This window comes from Anomaloglossus baeobatrachus, chromosome 8 (genome assembly GCF_048569485.1).
Source record: "Anomaloglossus baeobatrachus isolate aAnoBae1 chromosome 8, aAnoBae1.hap1, whole genome shotgun sequence".
NCBI lineage: Eukaryota > Metazoa > Chordata > Amphibia > Anura > Aromobatidae > Anomaloglossus > Anomaloglossus baeobatrachus.
The window spans coordinates 248,488,547-248,505,949 of NC_134360.1; the positions used below are offsets into that span (position 1 = coordinate 248,488,547).

The 17,403-nt window shown below is 52.7% G+C and overlaps 1 protein-coding gene across 1 annotated transcript in view; it reads right to left on the reverse strand.

Moving 5' to 3' along the window:
- Nucleotides 1-17,403, reverse strand: part of STIL (STIL centriolar assembly protein) — a 93,170-nt gene that overhangs the window by 72,086 nt on the left and 3,681 nt on the right. The window contains exons 2-3 of the mRNA XM_075322158.1: nt 14,662-14,846; nt 12,221-12,468 (exon numbers count right to left, since the gene is read on the reverse strand). Of these exons, the coding sequence (XP_075178273.1) occupies nt 12,221-12,468; nt 14,662-14,846 (433 nt within the window). The remainder of the gene's footprint in view (nt 1-12,220; nt 12,469-14,661; nt 14,847-17,403) is intronic.

Genomic DNA, 17,403 nt, shown 5'->3' on the forward strand with positions numbered 1-17,403 from the left:
TGAAAAACCAAAAAAGGTGACTCCGAAGAGAGCGCAGCTAAATCAGAGACTCTCCTGAGGGAAGTTATGGCCACTAGAAAGACCACTTTCTGTGAAAGACGAAACAAAGAAACCTCCCTAAGAGGCTCAAAGGGGGGTTTCTGCAAGGCCGTGAGGACCAAATTGAGGTCCCAGGGATCCAAGGGCCGCCGGTAAGGCGGAATGATGTGAGACGCGCCCTGCATGAAGGTGCGGACCTGAGCCAGCCGGGCGATACGCCGCTGGAACAGCACTGACAGAGCCGAGACTTGTCCCTTGAGGGAATTGAGGGATAATCCTAGCTGCAGACCGGACTGTAGAAAGGACAGAAGGGTCGGCAAGGAAAAAGGCCAAGGAGCATGGCCGGAAGAGCGACACCAGGACAGGAAAATTCTCCAGGTCCTGTGATAGATTTTGGCCGAGGAAGACTTCCGAGCCCGAGTCATAGTGGAGATGACTTCAGGAGGAATACCAGAAGCCGTCAAGATCCAGGACTCAAGAGCCACACCGTCAATCTGAGAGCCGCAGAATTCTGGCGGAAAAACAGACCTTGTGAGAGAAGGTCTGGACGGTCCGGAAGATGCCACGGCACCTCTACGGACAGACGGAGCAGGTCTGGGTACCAAGCTCGCCTGGGCCAGTCCGGAGCAATGAGGATGACCCGACGGCCCTCCATTCTGATCTTGCGCAGAACTCTGGGCAAGAGAGCTAGAGGGGGAAACATGTAGGACAGACGAAACTGGGACCAATCTTGAACCAGAGCGTCCGCTGCAAAGGCCTGAGGATCGTGGGAGCGAGCCACGTAAACCGGAACCTTGTTGTTGTGCCGGGATGCCATTAGATCCACTTCCGGAGTGCCCCACTTGCGGCAGATTGACTGAAACACTGCCGGATGCAGGGACCACTCGCCACTGTCCACGGTTTGACGGCTGAGATAATCTGCTTCCCAGTTTTCCACGCCTGGGATGTGGACTGCGGATATGGTGGACTTGGAGTCCTCCGTCCATCGAAGGATGCGTTGAACCTCCAACATTGCCAGGCGGCTGCGTGTCCCGCCTTGGTGATTGATGTAGGCAACCGCTGTCGCGTTGTCTGACTGGACTCGGATGTGCTTGCCCGCCAACAGGTGGTGAAAGGCTAGGAGAGCTAGAAGCACAGCTCTGGTTTCCAGCACATTGATCGAGAGGGCTGATTCGGACGGAGTCCAAGTGCCCTGTGCTTGGTGGTGGAAACATACCGCTCCCCAGCCGGATAGACTGGCATCCGTGGTGAGAATCACCCAGGACGGGGCCAGGAAGGAGCGTCCCTGAGACAGAGAGAGGGGCCGAAGCCACCACTGAAGGGAGCCCCTGGTCTGTGGCGACAGAGCCACTAGCCTGTGCAAGGAGGAAGTCCGCTTGTCCCAACAGCGGAGAATGTCCAGCTTCAGAGGACGCAGATGGAACTGGGCAAAGGGAACAGCCTCCATTGACGCCACCATCTGACCCAGCATCTGCATGAGGTGCCTGATGGAATGACGGCGGGGCCTCAGCAGAGAGCGCACCGCCAGATGGAGGGACTGCTGTTTGACTAAGGCTATGTCCGCACGTTGCTTTTTAACTGCTTTTTACCTGCTTTTTTGCTGCTTTTTCAACTGCAGCGTTTAATGCCAAAATGGTTGTGTTCTGCTTTTCAAGCAAAGTCTATGGGAATTTGGGTTTCTTGTCCGCACTATGCAGTTCAAACTGCAGCCTTTTTGTTGCAGAACTTTGGTCAAAAACTCAGCTTTGCAGTGCAAAACCCAAATGGCAAAAACAATTGACCTGTCAATTGTTTTTGCCATTTGGGTTTTGCACTGCAAAGCTGAGTTTTTGACCAAAGTTCTGCAACAAAAAGGCTGCAGTTTGAACTGCATAGTGCGGACAAGAAACCCAAATTCCCATAGACTTTGCTTGAAAAGCAGAACACAACCATTTTGGCATTAAACGCTGCAGTTGAAAAAGCAGCAAAAAAGCAGGTAAAAAGCAACGTGCGGACATAGCCTAAGGGCAGCTTCACAAGTGCCGGCAGAGTCTCGAACTGCATCCCTAGGTACGTGAGCCTCTGGGTCGGAGTCAGAGTGGATTTGGGCAGATTGACAAGCCACCCGAATTGGGCTAGAGTGGCGAGAGTGAGCGAGACACTCCGCTGACAGTCTGCGCTGGATGAAGCCTTAACTAGAAGGTCGTCCAGGTAAGGAATCACTGCCAACCCCTGGAGGTGCAGAACCGCAACCACTGCTGCCATGACCTTGGTGAATACTCGAGGGGCCGTGGCTAACCCGAAGGGGAGAGCCACGAATTGGAAATGTTCCTCTCCGATTGCAAGACGTAGCCAACGCTGGTGTGAAACTGCAATTGGCACATGCAGATAGGCATCTCTGATGTCGATGGATGCCAGGAAATCTCCTTGGGTCATTGAGGCAATGACTGATCGCAGAGATTCCATGCGAAAATGCCGCACCCGGACATGCTTGTTGAGAAGCTTGAGGTCCAGGATGGGCCGGAAGGAACCGTCCTTTTTGGGGACTAGGAAGAGATTTGAGTAGAAACCTCTGAACCGTTCCTTGGCGGGAACCGGTACAATTACTCCGTTGGCCTGCAAGGATGCCACGGCCTGAGAGAAGGCAGCGGCCTTGGAGCAGGGGGGAGTTGACAGAAAAAAATCTGTTTGGCGGGCTGGAAGAGAATTCTATCCTGTAGCCGTGGGAGATGATATCCCGCACCCACTGATCGGAGACGTGTTGAAACCACACGTCGCCAAAGTGGGAGAGCCTGCCACCGACCAAGGACGTTGCTGGCGCGGCTAGATAGTCAAGAGGAGGCTGCCTTAGTGGCAGCAGCTCCTGCGGTCTTCTGTGGACGCGCCTTTGTGCGCCAGTTGGATTTTTGGTCCTTGGCTGAGTTAGTGGACGAGGCTGAGGGCTTAGAGGATGACCAGTTAGAGGAACGAAAGGAACGAAACCTCGACTGGTTCCTACCCTGGGCAGGTTTCTTGGTTTTAGTTTGTGGCATGGAAGTACTCTTCCCGCCAGTAGCTTCCTTAATAATTTCATCCAGTTGTTCACCGAACAGCCGGGACCCAGCAAAAGGGAGCCCAGCAAGGTAGTTCTTTGAAGAAGCATCTGCCTTCCACTCTCGAAGCCACAAGATCCTGCGGATAGCGAGGGTATAAGCCGAAGCCACCGCAGTGCGGTGAGATGCCTCCAGCATGGCAGACATGGCATAGGATGAAAAAGCTGAAGCTTGGGAAGTTAAGGCAACCATTTCGGGCATAGATTCCCTGGTGAGGGAATGCATCTCCTCTAGAGAAGCAGAGATGTCTTTGAGAGCCCACACTGCTGCAAAAGATGGGGAGAACGAGGCCCCTGCCGCCTCATATACAGATTTGGCCAGAAGGTCAACCTGGCGGTCAGTGGAATCCTTAAGGGAGGTGCCATCAGCCACCGACACAACGGTCCGGGCTGAGAGTCTAGACACCGGAGGGTCTACCTTTGGTGAATGAGCCCACTCCTTGACCACCTCAGGTGGAAAGGGAAAACGGTCATCAGAACCACGCTTTGGGAAGCGTTTGTCAGGACAGGCCCTAGGCTTGGTCACAGTGGCCTGAAAACTGGAGTGGTTAAAAAAAACATACTCCTTGTCCTCTTAGGCAAGGTAAACTGGTGCTTTTCTGCCAGAGAGGGTTGCTCCTCTGATACTGGCGGATTGAGATCCAGTACAGAATTAATGGACGCATTCAAATCACTAACATCTGAGTCACTTTCGGACAGATCAATGGGGCACATGGAGGTCGCAATCAAATCACTAACATCTGAGTCACTTTCGGACAGATCAATGGGGCACATGGAGGTAGCCTCCGAGCCCCCAGTAAAGGCATCCTCCTCGTCCTGCGAGTCAGCTTCTGAAACAGAGCCGCGGGACGAGGAAGGAGAGGGAGCCCTGCGTCTCCTCTTAGGAGGACGGGGTCTGGGACCAGATGATGAATCCTCTGTGAGCTCCGCTGAGAGAGCCCTAGCAGCAGAGGCGCCCTGAGAAGGGGGCTGATGCATGTTCAGCAAAGTCCGGGACAGCTGTCCCATGGAGTCGGCAAAAGACTGGGAGATTGACCTAGAGAAGGATTCTACCCAAGCCGGGGGTTCAGCCACCGGAGCCGGAGCACAGCCGGAGGGACCACTGTGGGTGCGATTCCAGGCTGAGGCATCGTCAGGTTAGAGCAGGCATCACAATGTGGATATGTGCTCGGTTCAGGCAGCACGAGCTTACATGCAGTGCATACTGAGTACAGCCTTGCAGCCTTGCTCCTCGTGTGAGACATGCTGCTGGAGTGCGGGCTCTGAGCCAGAATGACCCCCAGAGAGTATATAAGAAGGTCCACAACCGGAGGTTGTGGCTTACCAGACCGTTTGTGTGCCCTCCAGATCCCACAGCCCGGACCCCCAAGCAGCTTAGCAGGGATGCTGCAGCCAGCGCTGATCGCAGAGAAGAACGCTGATAAAAATGGCGCCGGAGCGAGGAGAGGGGGCGGGACCTGCTCTGAGAGCGGGATCTGGAGGGCCAAGGAGACTTACAGGGGAGGGGACATGTACTCAGAGAGGAGTGTCCCTCCCCTGTGCCGAACGGCCGCTGGGCGGAGCCGCACTGTCCCTCTGCATGAATGACATGCGAGGGCAGTGAAACCGAAAGTAGGCCTCCGGTGAAGCCGGGGCCTAAATCTGAGCGGTGCGGCCGGCGCGCAGGCACCCTCGGCGCGGTTCTCAGGCGACAGCCAGAGAACCGGCCGGATATGTCAGAAAACTCACTCAGCACACTCTCCCCACATAATAAAGTACAGGGACCCCAGAATATAAACGTCTCTGGTACTTAGCTTGCTGAGACGCAGGGTTCCAAGTCCCTGGGGATGAGTGCTCCGTCCAGCAGGATCCTGAAGGGCTGCGGATGGAGACCGGACTCCTGCCAGGCATGGAGACCATGCTGGCTCCCACTTCAAGCCAGAGCCCGAGGGATGGTGAAGGAGGGCGGCATGTAAGGCTCCAGCCTTGGAATCAACCTTAACAACACCGCCGACACAGTGGGGTGAGAAGGGACATGCCGGGAGTCCAGGCTTGGACCCACATTTCTTCAAAAACTTTCCAAAAATGAAAAATCAGATGAGAATGCATGTGTGGATGTATGCCTCCTGAACACAAAGCATTGAACTGGCTAGATCTGGTTATCCAGGGGGTGTATATGCTCAGAGGGAGGAGCTACACTTTTTAGTGTAGTACTTTGTGTGTCCTCCGGAGGCAGAAGCTATACACCCAATGTCTGGGTCTCCCATAGGAACGATAAAGAAGAAGGGAATTTTGTTTACTTACCGTAAATTCCTTTTCTTCTAGCTCCAATTGGGAGACCCAGACAGTGGGTGTATAGCTACTGCCTCTGGAGGCCGCACAAAGAACTACACTCAAAAGTGTAAGGCCCCTCCCCTTCTGGCTATACACCCTCCCGTAGGAGTACGGATTCCTCAGTTTTAGTACCAAAGCAAGAAGGAGGAAAGCCAATAACAGTTTCAAAAACAAATTCAATCCGATAACAAGATCGGAGAACTTAAGAAACAACATGAACAACATGTCCACCCGAAAAACGAAACCCTAAGAACAAATAGGGCGGGTGCTGGGTCTCCCAATTGGAGCTAGAAGAAAAGGAATTTACGGTAAGTAAACAAAATTCCCTTCTTCTTTTTCGCTCCTAATTGGGAGACCCAGACAGTGGGACGTCCAAAAGCAGTCCCTGGGTGGGTAAAAAGATACCACATGAACGGGCTGTCAGACAGCCTCTTCCTACAGGTGGGCCACCGCCGCCTGAAGGACCTGTCTACCTAGGCTGGCATCTGCCGAAGCGTAGGTATGCACTTGATAGTGTTTGGTAAACGTGTGCAGACTCGACCAGGTAGCCGCCTGGCACACTTGCTGAGCCGTAGCCTGATGCCGCAATGCCCAGGACGCACCCACGGCTCTGGTAGAATGGGCCTTCAGTCCAGATGGAATCAGAAGCCCAGCAGAACGGTATGTGTGAAGAATTGGTTCCTTGATCCACCGCGAGGGTGGATTTGGAAGCTTGCGATCCCTTATGCTGACCAGCGACTAGGACAAAGAGCGCATCAGAACGGCGTAGAGACGCCGTGCGAGAAATGTAAATCCTGAGTGCTCTCACCAGGTCCAACAGATGTAAACCCTTTTCAAATTGGTGAACTGGATGCGGACACAAAGATGGCAAAGTGATATCCTGATTGAGATGAAAGGAAGAAACCACCTTGGGAGAAAACTCTGGAATTGGACGCAGTACTACCTTGTCTTGGTGAAACACCAGGAAGGGAGATTTGCAAGATAACGCCGCTAGCTCGGACACTCTTCGAAGAGACGTGACCGCCACAAGAAAAACTACCTTTTGTGAAAGCCGAGAAAGGGGAACCTCTTTCAAAGGCTCGAAAGGCGGCTTCTGGAGAGCAATGAGAACCTTGTTCAGATCCCAGGGTTCCAATGGCCGTCTGTAAGGAGGAACGATATGACAAACTCCTTGGAGAAACGTGCGTACTTTAGAAAGCCGTGCCAAGCGCTTCTGAAAGAATACGGATAGCGCGGAGACTTGACCCTTAAGAGAGCTAAGCGACAAACCTTTTTCCAACCCAGACTGCAGGAAGGAAAGAAAAATTGGCAATGCAAATGGCCAGGGAGAAAACCCTTGAGCCAAGCACCACGCTAAGAATATCTTCCACGTCCTGTGATAGATCTTAGCTGAGGATGGTTTTCTAGCCTGTCTCATTGTGGCAACAACTTCATGAGATAAACCTGAGGCCGCTAGGATCCAGGACTCAATGGCCACACAGTCAGGTTCAGGGCCGCAGAATTCAGATGGAAAAACGGCCCTTGAGACAGCAAATCTGGACGGTCTGGTAGTGTCCACGGTTGGCCTACCGTGAGATGCCACAGATCCGGGTACCACGACCTTCTTGGCCAATCTGGAGCGACGAGTATGGCTCGATGGCAGTCGGACTTGATTTTCCGGAGAACTCTGGGTAACAATGCTAGAGGTGGGAACACATAGGGGAGTCGGAATTGCGACCAATCCTGAACCAAGGCGTCTGCCGCCAGTGCTCGGTGATCGTGAGACCGTGCCATGAAAACTGGGACCTTGTTGTTGTGCCGTGACGCCATCAGATCGACGTCCGGCGTCCCCCAGCGGCAACAGATCTGCTGAAACACGTCCGGGTGAAGGGACCATTCTCCTGCGTCCATGCCCTGGCGACTGAGAAAGTCTGCTTCCCAGTTTTCCACGCCTGGGATGTGAACTGCGGATATGGTGGACGCTCTGCTTTCCACCCACGTCAAAATCCGCTGGACTTCTTGAAAAGCTTGGCGACTGCGTGTTCCCCCTTGGTGGTTGATGTACGCCACCGCCGTGGAATTGTCCGACTGAATCCGAATCTGCTTGCCTTCCAGCCATTGTTGGAAGGCTCGCAGGGCAAGATAGATTGCTCTGATTTCCAGAACATTGATCTGCAGGGTGGACTCTTCCTGAGTCCACGTCCCCTGAGCCCTGTGGTGGAGAAACACCGCTCCCCACCCTGATAGGCTCGCATCCGTCGTGACCACTGCCCAGGACGGGGGAAGGAACGACTTTCCCTGTGACAATGAGGTGGGGAGAAGCCACCAACGCAGAGAGTCCTTGGCAGTCTGAGAGAGGGAGACAGTCCTGTCGAGGGACGTCGATTTCCCATCCCATTGGCGTAGAATGTCCCATTGTAGAGGGCGCAGATGAAACTGCGCGAACGGGACTGCCTCCATTGCTGCTACCATCTTTCCTAGGAAATGCATGAGGCGCCTCAGTGAGTGCGACTGGCTCTGAAGGAGAGATTGCACTCCAGTCCGTAGCGAGCACTGCTTGTCCAGTGGAAGCTTCACTATCGCTGAGAGAGTATGAAACTCCATGCCAAGATAAGTCAGAGATTGGGTCGGGGTTAGATGAGACTTTGGAAAGTTGATAATCCACCCGAAACTCTGGAGAGTGTCTAGTGCCACCTTCAGACTGTGCTGGCATGCCTCTTGAGAGGGTGCCTTTATAAGCAGGTCGTCTAGATACGGGATGACCGAGTGACCCTGCGAGTGCAGAACAGCTACTACTGCTGCCATGACTTTGGTGAAGACCCGGGGGGCTGTTGCCAGACCGAAAGGTAACGCTACGAACTGCAGGTGTTCGTCGTGTATGACGAAGCGTAGGAAACGCTGATGCTCTGGTGCAATCGGCACGTGGAGATACGCATCTTTGATATCTATTGATGCTAGAAAATCTCCTTGAGACATTGAGGCTATGACGGAGCGTAGGGATTCCATCCGGAACCTCCTGACTTTTACGTGTCTGTTGAGCAACTTTAGATCCAGGACGGGTCGATACGATCCGTCCTTTTTTGGGACCACAAACAGATTGGAGTAAAAACCGTGACCTTGTTCCTGAAGAGGGACGGAGGTCACCACTCCTTCCGCCTTTAGAGCGGCCACCGCCTGCAACAGAGCATCGGCTCGGTCTGGTGGTGAAGTTCTGAAGAAACGAGTTGGCGGACGAGAACTGAACTCTATCCTGTACCCGTGAGACAGAATATCCCTCACCCAACGGTCTTTGACGTGTGACAGCCAGATGTCGCCAAAGTGGGAAAGCCTCCCACCGACCGCGGGTGTGGGAATCGGAGACCGCAAGTCAGGAGGACGCCGTCTTGGCAACGGTTCCTCCGGCTGTCCTTTTTGGGCGTGACTGAGACCTCCAAGAATCTGAGCGTCTCTGGTCTTTTTGAGTCTTTTTTGACGAGGCGAATTGGGACCTGCCCGGTCCTCGAAAGGACCGATAACCAGACTGACCCTTCCTCTGTTGGGGTTTGTTTTGTCTGTGTTGCGGTAAGGATGAGTCCTTACCCTTGGAGTGTTTGATGATTTCATCCAAACGCTCTCCAAACAATCGGTCACGAGAAAAAGGCAAATTGGTTAAGCACTTCTTGGAATGAGAATCTGCTTTCCAATGTCTCAACCACAGGGCCCTACACAAAACAACGGAGTTGGCTGACGCCACTGCCGTGCGGCTTGTAGCGTCAAGAACAGCATTAATCGCGTACGACGCGAATGCCGCCATTTGCGAGGTCAATGGTGCTACCTGCGGGGCAAATGCACGTGTGACTGAGTCGACTTGCGCAAGCCCGGCTGAGATAGCTTGGAGTGCCCATACGGCCGCAAAAGATGGCGCTAATGACGCTCCAATCGCTTCATAGATGGATTTCAGCCAGAGCTCCATCTGCCTGTCAGTGGCATCTTTAAGTGCCGCTCCATCTTCAACTGCAACCAAGGATCTAGCTGCAAGCCTGGAAATTGGAGGATCCACTTTTGGACACTGGGTCCAACCCTTGACCACCTCAGGGGGAAAAGGATAGCGTGTATCTTTAAGCCGTTTAGAAAAACGCCTTTCAGGATAAGCGTGGGGTTTCTGGATTGCGTCTCTAAAGTCAGCGTGGTCCAGAAAAGTGCTTAATGTACGCTTAGGGTATCTGAAATGGATTCTCTCGTGCTGCGAAGCTGACTCCTCTACAAGAGGAGCTGGTGGGGAAATATTTAACATCTTATTGATGTTAAATATAAGATCATTAACTATGGCGTCACCATCTGGTGTATCTAGATTGAGAGCGGTCCCAGGATCAGAATCCTGATCAGTTACGTCCGCCTCATCACCCATAGATTCATCTCGCTGGGATCCTGACCGTTGAGATGAATGTGAAGGCCCGTCATAGCGAGCCCGCTTAGGCTGCCCGGGGCCATCGTCCGAGTCAGAGTCTTCACCCTGAGGTGTATGTGCCCGTCCCGGAGCTTGGAGGTAACTCAGCTGAGGGGGACCAGGGGGCAATGATTGCACAGTGTCCGTGGCCTGAAGTACAGGCCTAGCTCGCAATGTGTCAAGAATTTGTGACATAGTGAGAGACATTCTGTCAGCAAAAGCTGCAAACTCAGTTCCTGTCACCTGGACAGCATTCACAGGTGGTACACCCTGGGTCACGTCCAGCAGAGGTCCCGACTGTGCAAGCGCCGCAGGGGCCGAGCACTGCCCACAATGGGGGTCCGTGGAGCCTGCCGGTAGAAAAGTCCCACATGCGGTGCAGGAAGCATATAATGTCTGTGCCTTGGCACCCTTCCGTTTTACGGACGACATGCTGCTGGCTCTCTGCAATGTGAGAGAGTCTATAGCCAAAGGGCGACCAGCGCTATGCAATACAAAGTATTTGTAGAAACAAAATACTAAGAATACTACTGGCACAAGAGGGGGTGAGCCCTGAGGGCTGCTTACCGCCCGCTGAATAGCGGGTAAGAGGCGCAGAATTCCTTGTCTGGGTCTCCCCGGCTCCCCTCTGCAGCTCAGCGTGTCAGCAGGAATGGCTGCCGGCGTCTGTGGAGAGGGGCGGTCCGTGGGAGTTCCTAAACAAAAGTGCGGGAAACAGTGTCCCCTCTGTGCCTATTGTGAGGGCTGGAGTATGTAAAAACGACTCCAGCCCTCGGCGCTGATGCACTGACCAGCGTCCCGCCCCCTCTCCTGACTGGCAGGTCTGGGGGCGGGAACGAACGGAAGCAGGCCGCAAAAGCCGGGGACTCGAGTTATCAGCGCGGCCGCCGTAAAAGCGCGGCCCGCGCTGAAGTCCCCGGCGCACCACAAGTGCCAGCCGCGCCGCAGTCCCAGCGGCCGGCGCGACCGATTCCCAGAAGTGTGCCTGCTTCAGCGAAGCTGAATGAGGCCATGGCACAAGCGCCGCAGCGCTGATGTCCCCGGCGCACTACAACACCCAGCATGCTGCGGTGTGAGCGCCAAATGCACGGGGACACAGAGTACCTTGAGGAAGCAGGGCCATGTCCCTGATGTACTCCGCTCCATCCAGCATCTTCTCCAGGGGCTGTAGATGGAGCACGGTCTCAGTGCCTGGAGACCAGTAAATCCCACTTCACCCAGAGCCCTGTAAAAAGGGATGGGGAAGGAATCAGCATGTGGGCTCCTGCCGCCGTACCCGCAATGGGTACCTCAACCTTACAAACACCTCCGACATACAGTGGGGTGAGAAGGGAGCATGCTGGGAGCCCTGTATGGGCCCTCTTTTCTTCCATCCGACATAGTCAGCAGCTGCTGCTGACTAAAAACAATGGAGCTATGCGTGCGTGTCTGACCTCCTGCGCACAAAGCTAAAACTGAGGAATCCGTACTCCTACGGGAGGGTGTATAGCCAGAAGGGGAGGGGGCCTTACACTTTTGAGTGTAGTTCTTTGTGCGGCCTCCAGAGGCAGTAGCTATACACCCACTGTCTGGGTCTCCCAATTAGGAGCGAAAAAGAAATAACGTATTGATTGCTTTATATTTTGTGGAAGGTGCAAGAAACAAAAGGTGGCAATTTTGACCCCCCCCCCCCCCCCCCACAGCATTTACAGGGTTCAATTATTTTACATTTTAATAGATCAAACTTTACAGATGCAGCAATGCCCAATAGTACGTTTATTTTTTTTACAACGGATTTTAATTTGTATATATTTTTTTTAACACTTTCTCCATTGTGTTATTAATTTGAGGGATGAAGAAAAAAATGCTTTTCTTTTTCAGAAATTGTGTGCATTAAGGTTTGCTACTTATTATTAATTAAAATTACAATTTAAGGACACAAAGATAACAGATAAGTGCACATAGGCGCTATATCATAGTTATCGAGGTCTGATTTGCTCCCCAAATGCTGCAGTATTTAAGTGAAAATTCTGGCCGTTAGCCATGTATCTTCTATGCAAGACCAAACAAATAAAATAAAAAAAATTGCAATGTAGTTGAAGTGGTCCGTGAGGTCGTGTCGCTGCTTCCATAAGTACAGGAGACACTTCTCTATACACAGACCATGGTCCGAATATATATTTTGCAACATCTCCTCTCCCCCCACTCCTTAAAACTTTGCAAAAATACTTTGGTGTAGATGCACTCAACATAAAGCACATCTCAGGAATACAAGAATAAGTGTCTGGTAAATAGAAACAAACAAGTGTCTTCTAAACCCTTGAGGCGGGGTCGGGAGGACGAGCTCATGTCGAGCCGCGCCGGGAGTATTTGGATTTTTTATTAAAAGAACACTCAGAATAAAAGCAGCTTACCCGCATTTGTGTGTTCCTTGAAGCTGGGCAATATTATTGTGACTGCTCAGGTTCCTGGCGAGGGCCGTGGGTATAATTGGGACAGGCTTTATGGGAGTGCTCTCAAATGTATTCGCCACGGTGACGGCCGCCCAGCGAAGATCAAAGTGAAGATTGTCCATGTTCTCCCGGTAAGTGATATGAGCTCTCAAAGTGAGCAATTTGGAGAGATCCAAGGCTTCTCTGCTGTGAAGATGACTCTGCAGACCCTTAAAACGTAATAAAAGAATACAGAAACATTCCTTTTTCATCTGAGAAACAATACAATTAGAGCCGGACGCCGGCAATTTCCATCTCCTTCTTCCTACTTGACATTCAGAGAGGAGTAGATCAGCCTCGTGCGGAAAACAGAGGAGGGAAGAAGAAAAGGAAGCGAATGATCCTGGAAAAGGCCAACACCAGATCACAGCAATAAGAGGCGCACGAAGAGCCGAAACCGCAGACGCCAGAGATAATAGTTATTCCAGCCTCAGACGACGCACAGATGAGGGATTACACAGAGCCGCTGCTGCCAGACAATACGCAAAGCAGCTATAAAGAACGCCTTACCGCCAATATAGGACTAAATACCGACCACTAGGGGTCACCATCCATCTCACTTACTGCCCACTGTCTGCAGTCCCATGTAAACGGTCTCCAGCCACAGAGATGGATTACAGGAAGTAGGGCAAGGCCTGGCCTCCCCCCTGACCTCCACTCAGAAAGTGGGTTAGGGACTAGCCTCCCCCTCCTCCCCGCCTCCACCCAAAAAGGGGGTCAGGGCCTGGTCTCCCCCCCACCTCCACCCAAAAAGTGGGTAAGGACCTGGCCTCCTCCCCCCCCCCCACCTCCACCCAAAGAGCGGGTCGGGGCCTGGCCCCCCCCTGCCCCCCACACCTCAAGCCAAAAAGCAGGTCAGGGCCTGGCCTCCTTCCCCCCCCCTTTCCCTCCACTCAATAAGCGGGTCGGGGCCTGGCCTCCTCCCCCCACTCCCCCTCCTCCACCCAAAAAAGCGGGTTGGGGCCTGGCCTCCTCCACCCCAAACAGTGGGTCGGCGCCCGGCCTCCCTCCACCCAGAAAGTGGGGCTGTGCTCCCTATATTGCGAGCTGTAACTTTAACTGCTTCCATACCACACTGATGACTGAAAGACAGCAGCTGCAGGGAAAGTGTAGAATTTCATTTTTTCCCTGCAGCTGCTGCTCCAGTAAGGCAGGCAACCAATATTACATTTGCCTATTAAATCATTAAACTAGTTATGGCGTCCCCTAACGTTCTTTTTTATGCCCCTGCCCACAAGAGTGTCCATGCTAAAAAACCCCAGGGGGCGCTACACCGGGAGATAACAGTAATATCTACACACAGGAACATTTTCCCCTAAATCCATTCCAAATAAACTTTTTTTTTTTGTGCTAACTAAAAGGAGAATTATAATCTTTTCTTGCCATATAACTTCACCATAAACTGCATGCAATCAACAGCAGACATCCAGCCCTCCACCTGGGTGTACTAACATATCAGCATGTCTCGATTCCTACGCTTACAGTTAATCTGTCAAAGTAAGTATCTAATATAAAGTGCAAATTGCCGAAAAGACATGTTATAATAACATGCTCAAGGACTCCCTTCTATCCTAGTACAACATAAGTATGCATATATTGTAAAACTGGGGTGGTCCATGTGGCAGAAAATTCATTCTTGCAGGGCCGCCCCAGTGTCCCGCAGGGCCGCCCCAGTGTCCCGCAGGGCCGCCCCAGTGTCCCGCAGGGCCGCCCCAGTGCCCCGCAGGGCCGCCCCAGTGCCCCGCAGGGCCGCCCCAGTGCCCCGCAGGGCCGCCCCCAGTGCCCCGCAGGGCCGCCCCAGTGCCCCGCAGGGCCGCCCCAGTGCCCCGCAGGGCCGCCCCAGTGCCCCGCAGGGCCGCCCCAGTGCCCCGCAGGGTCGCCCCAGTGCCCCGCAGGGCCGCCCCAGGGTCCCGCAGGGCCGCCCCAGGGTCCCGCAGGGCCGCCCCAGGGTCCCGCAGGGCCGCCCCAGTTTGTGACATTGTTTCATCATGTGAGCCCTGCAACCAATCAGCGGCCACTTCACTGTCTCCGCCTTTGGACAAACCTGACATCCAGAGAACGTGCGCCGGCGGCCGCAGATCTCACTTCCTCCGGCTGTCAATTACATCGGAGGGAGGAAACAGGAAAGTGGCTGCTGATTGGCTGCAGGGATCAGGATCATGTGACATTGTCACTGACACCGGAGGTGAGTATAGCTGTTATTTTACTTGGGGGGGAAACAGAGTTTGAGAAGGGGCTGTCCGAGTAGTGGAAACCCCTTTTAATCTTACGGAAGGGCTATTGTAACAGTTATGTTGTTATTAGACAATTTTGATACAATCATGTTCGTAATTTAAAAAAAAATAAAATATCAGCCAATGTACCTTAAAAGCAGATGTGAAGTCCTCGGGAGTGTGCAGCGCCGCGCCTGCGGAGGCTTCCTGCAAACAGACCGTGCACGGAATAGCAATATCTCCAGGTAACAGAGCCGAGGGAACTTTCCCCTCAACGCCCGGCTTCTCCCGGCCGGGGTCAAAGCGGTAGATTGTCAATGTTATGCCTTCTTCATCTAAAGAAAAGGAGAACAAAAAGAAGGGAATTTTGTTTACTTACCGTAAATTCCTTTTCTTCTAGCTCCTATTGGGAGACCCAGACAATTGGGTGTATAGCTTCTGCCTCCGGAGGCCACACAAAGTATTACACTTTAAAAAGTGTAACCCCTCCCCTCTGCCTATACACCCTCCCGTGGATCACGGGCTCCTCAGTTTTGGTGCAAAAGCAGGAAGGAGAAAACTTATAAATTGGACTAGGGTGAATTCAATCCGAAGGATGTTCGGAGAACTGAAAACCATAACCCAAAGAACAAATCAACATGAACAACATGTGTACACAAAAGAACAAACAGCCCGAAGGGCACAGGGGCGGGTGCTGGGTCTCCCAATAGGAGCTAGAAGAAAAGGAATTTACGGTAAGTAAACAAAATTCCCTTCTTCTTTGTCGCTCCATTGGGAGACCCAGACAATTGGGACGTCCAAGAGCAGTCCCTGGGTGGGTAAAAGAATACCTCAATAAAAAGAGCCGAAACCGGCCCCCTCTTACAGGTGGGCAACCGCCGCCTGGAGGACTCGCCTACCTAGACTGGCGTCTGCCGAAGCATAGGTATGCACTTGATAGTGTTTCGTGAAAGTGTTGAGCCGTAGCCCGGTGCCGCAATGCCCAGGACGCACCCACGGCTCTGGTAGAATGGGCTTTCAGCCCTGAAGGAAGTGGAAGCCCAGAAGTACGGTAGGCTTCGAGAATCGGTTCCTTGATCCACCGAGCCAAGGTTGACTTGGAGGCCCGAGAGCCCTTACGCTGGCCAGCGACAAGGACAAAGAGCGCGTCTGAACGACGCAGGGGCGCCGTGCGAGACACGTAGAACCGGAGTGCTCTCACTAGATCCAAAGAGTGCAAATCCTTTTCACACTGGTGAATTGGATTAGGGCAAAATGAAGGCAAGGAGATATCCTGATTGAGATGAAAAGGGGATACCACCTTAGGGAGAAATTCCGGGACAGGACGCAGAACCACCTTATCCTGGTGAAACACCAGAAAGGGGGCTTTGCATGACAGCGCTGCAAGCTCAGACACTCTCCGAAGTGATGTGACTGCCACTAGAAAGGCCACCTTCTGCGAAAGACGTGATAGAGAGACATCCCGCAGCGGCTCGAAAGGTGGTTTCTGAAGAGCCGTTAGCACCCTGTTAAGATCCCAGGGTTCCAGCAGACGCTTGTAAGGTGGGACCATGTGGCAAACCCCCTGCAGGAACGTGCGGACCTGCGGAAGCCTGGCTAGACGCTTTTGAAACTGAGGAGCCCGTGATCCACGGGAGGGTGTATAGGCAGAGGAGAGGGGTTACACTTTTTAAAGTGTAATACTTTGTGTGGCCTCCGGAGGCAGAAGCTATACACCCAATTGTCTGGGTCTCCCAATGGAGCGACAAAGAAATATCAAATAAAACGTCTGACTTGACGCAATATTCTGTCCCCACCGCTCAATGTAGACTTCCTACAGAGGCTGTTCAGCAATCTGCATATCCCGAGGCCGGCCACACACACGAGATGGCCCTGCTGACCGCACCGTAAGACACCCGTCCTGCATCCGCACTATAAGGTGTGACTAATCAGTGCCGCCACCACTCAGTGCAAAATCTATTATATACACACGCAAACACAAAGAGTGTGGACATTGACACAGCGATTCAGTCTCCATTATAATGGCGCTGAAGTCTGCGCACGTGCCGTTTTATTTTGTTTTTTCACATCTGCACACGTGACAATGCCTCTCAGTCTTCACTGCAGGGTCGGCCATACAATGGCGGAGGAGATTGCGGTTCGCGCATGCGTGGACTCTGGCGCCATTTTAATGAAGACAGAAGCACTGCGGCAATGCGCACACGCTGCCAACATCAGCAATGGTGGCGCGGCATGAGATTCAAGTAAAGACAAGGGGGCCCATCATAGAGGATGACTTTACAGCGAGGACCCGACCCACAAAGATTCTGTCCTTATGGATGAAAGATGCAATAATGTCAAAACATCGTGTGAACAGCGTCTGAGATGACGTACAGTGTGTATAATAATAATAATAATAATAATTTTATTCATTTATATAGCGCTATTAATTCCACAGCGCTTTACATACATTGGCAACACTGTCCCCATTGGGGCTCACAATCTAAGGTCTCTATCAGTATGTTTTTGGAGTGTGAGAGGAAACCGGAGAACCCGGAGGAAACCCACGCAAACATAGGGAGAACATACAAACTCCTTGCAGATGGTGTCCTTGGTGGGATTTGAACCCAGGACCCCAGCGCTGCAAGACTGCAGTGCTAACCACTGAGCCACCGCAAGACTGCAGTGCTAAGCACTGAGCCACCGCAAGACTGCAGTGCTAACCACTGAGCCACCGTGCTGCCCTGTATGAGCCGGGACATACGGCGAGAGCAAACATAGGCCTCCAGTCACCACATATAGCACAAAGGAGGCCACGGTGGAGGCCAAAGAGAAAGCAGGAGCATTGTGAGCACGTAGTGGAGGAATCCGTCATCAGATGTACGTATAGACTATGATCTGATGAAGTTTGCA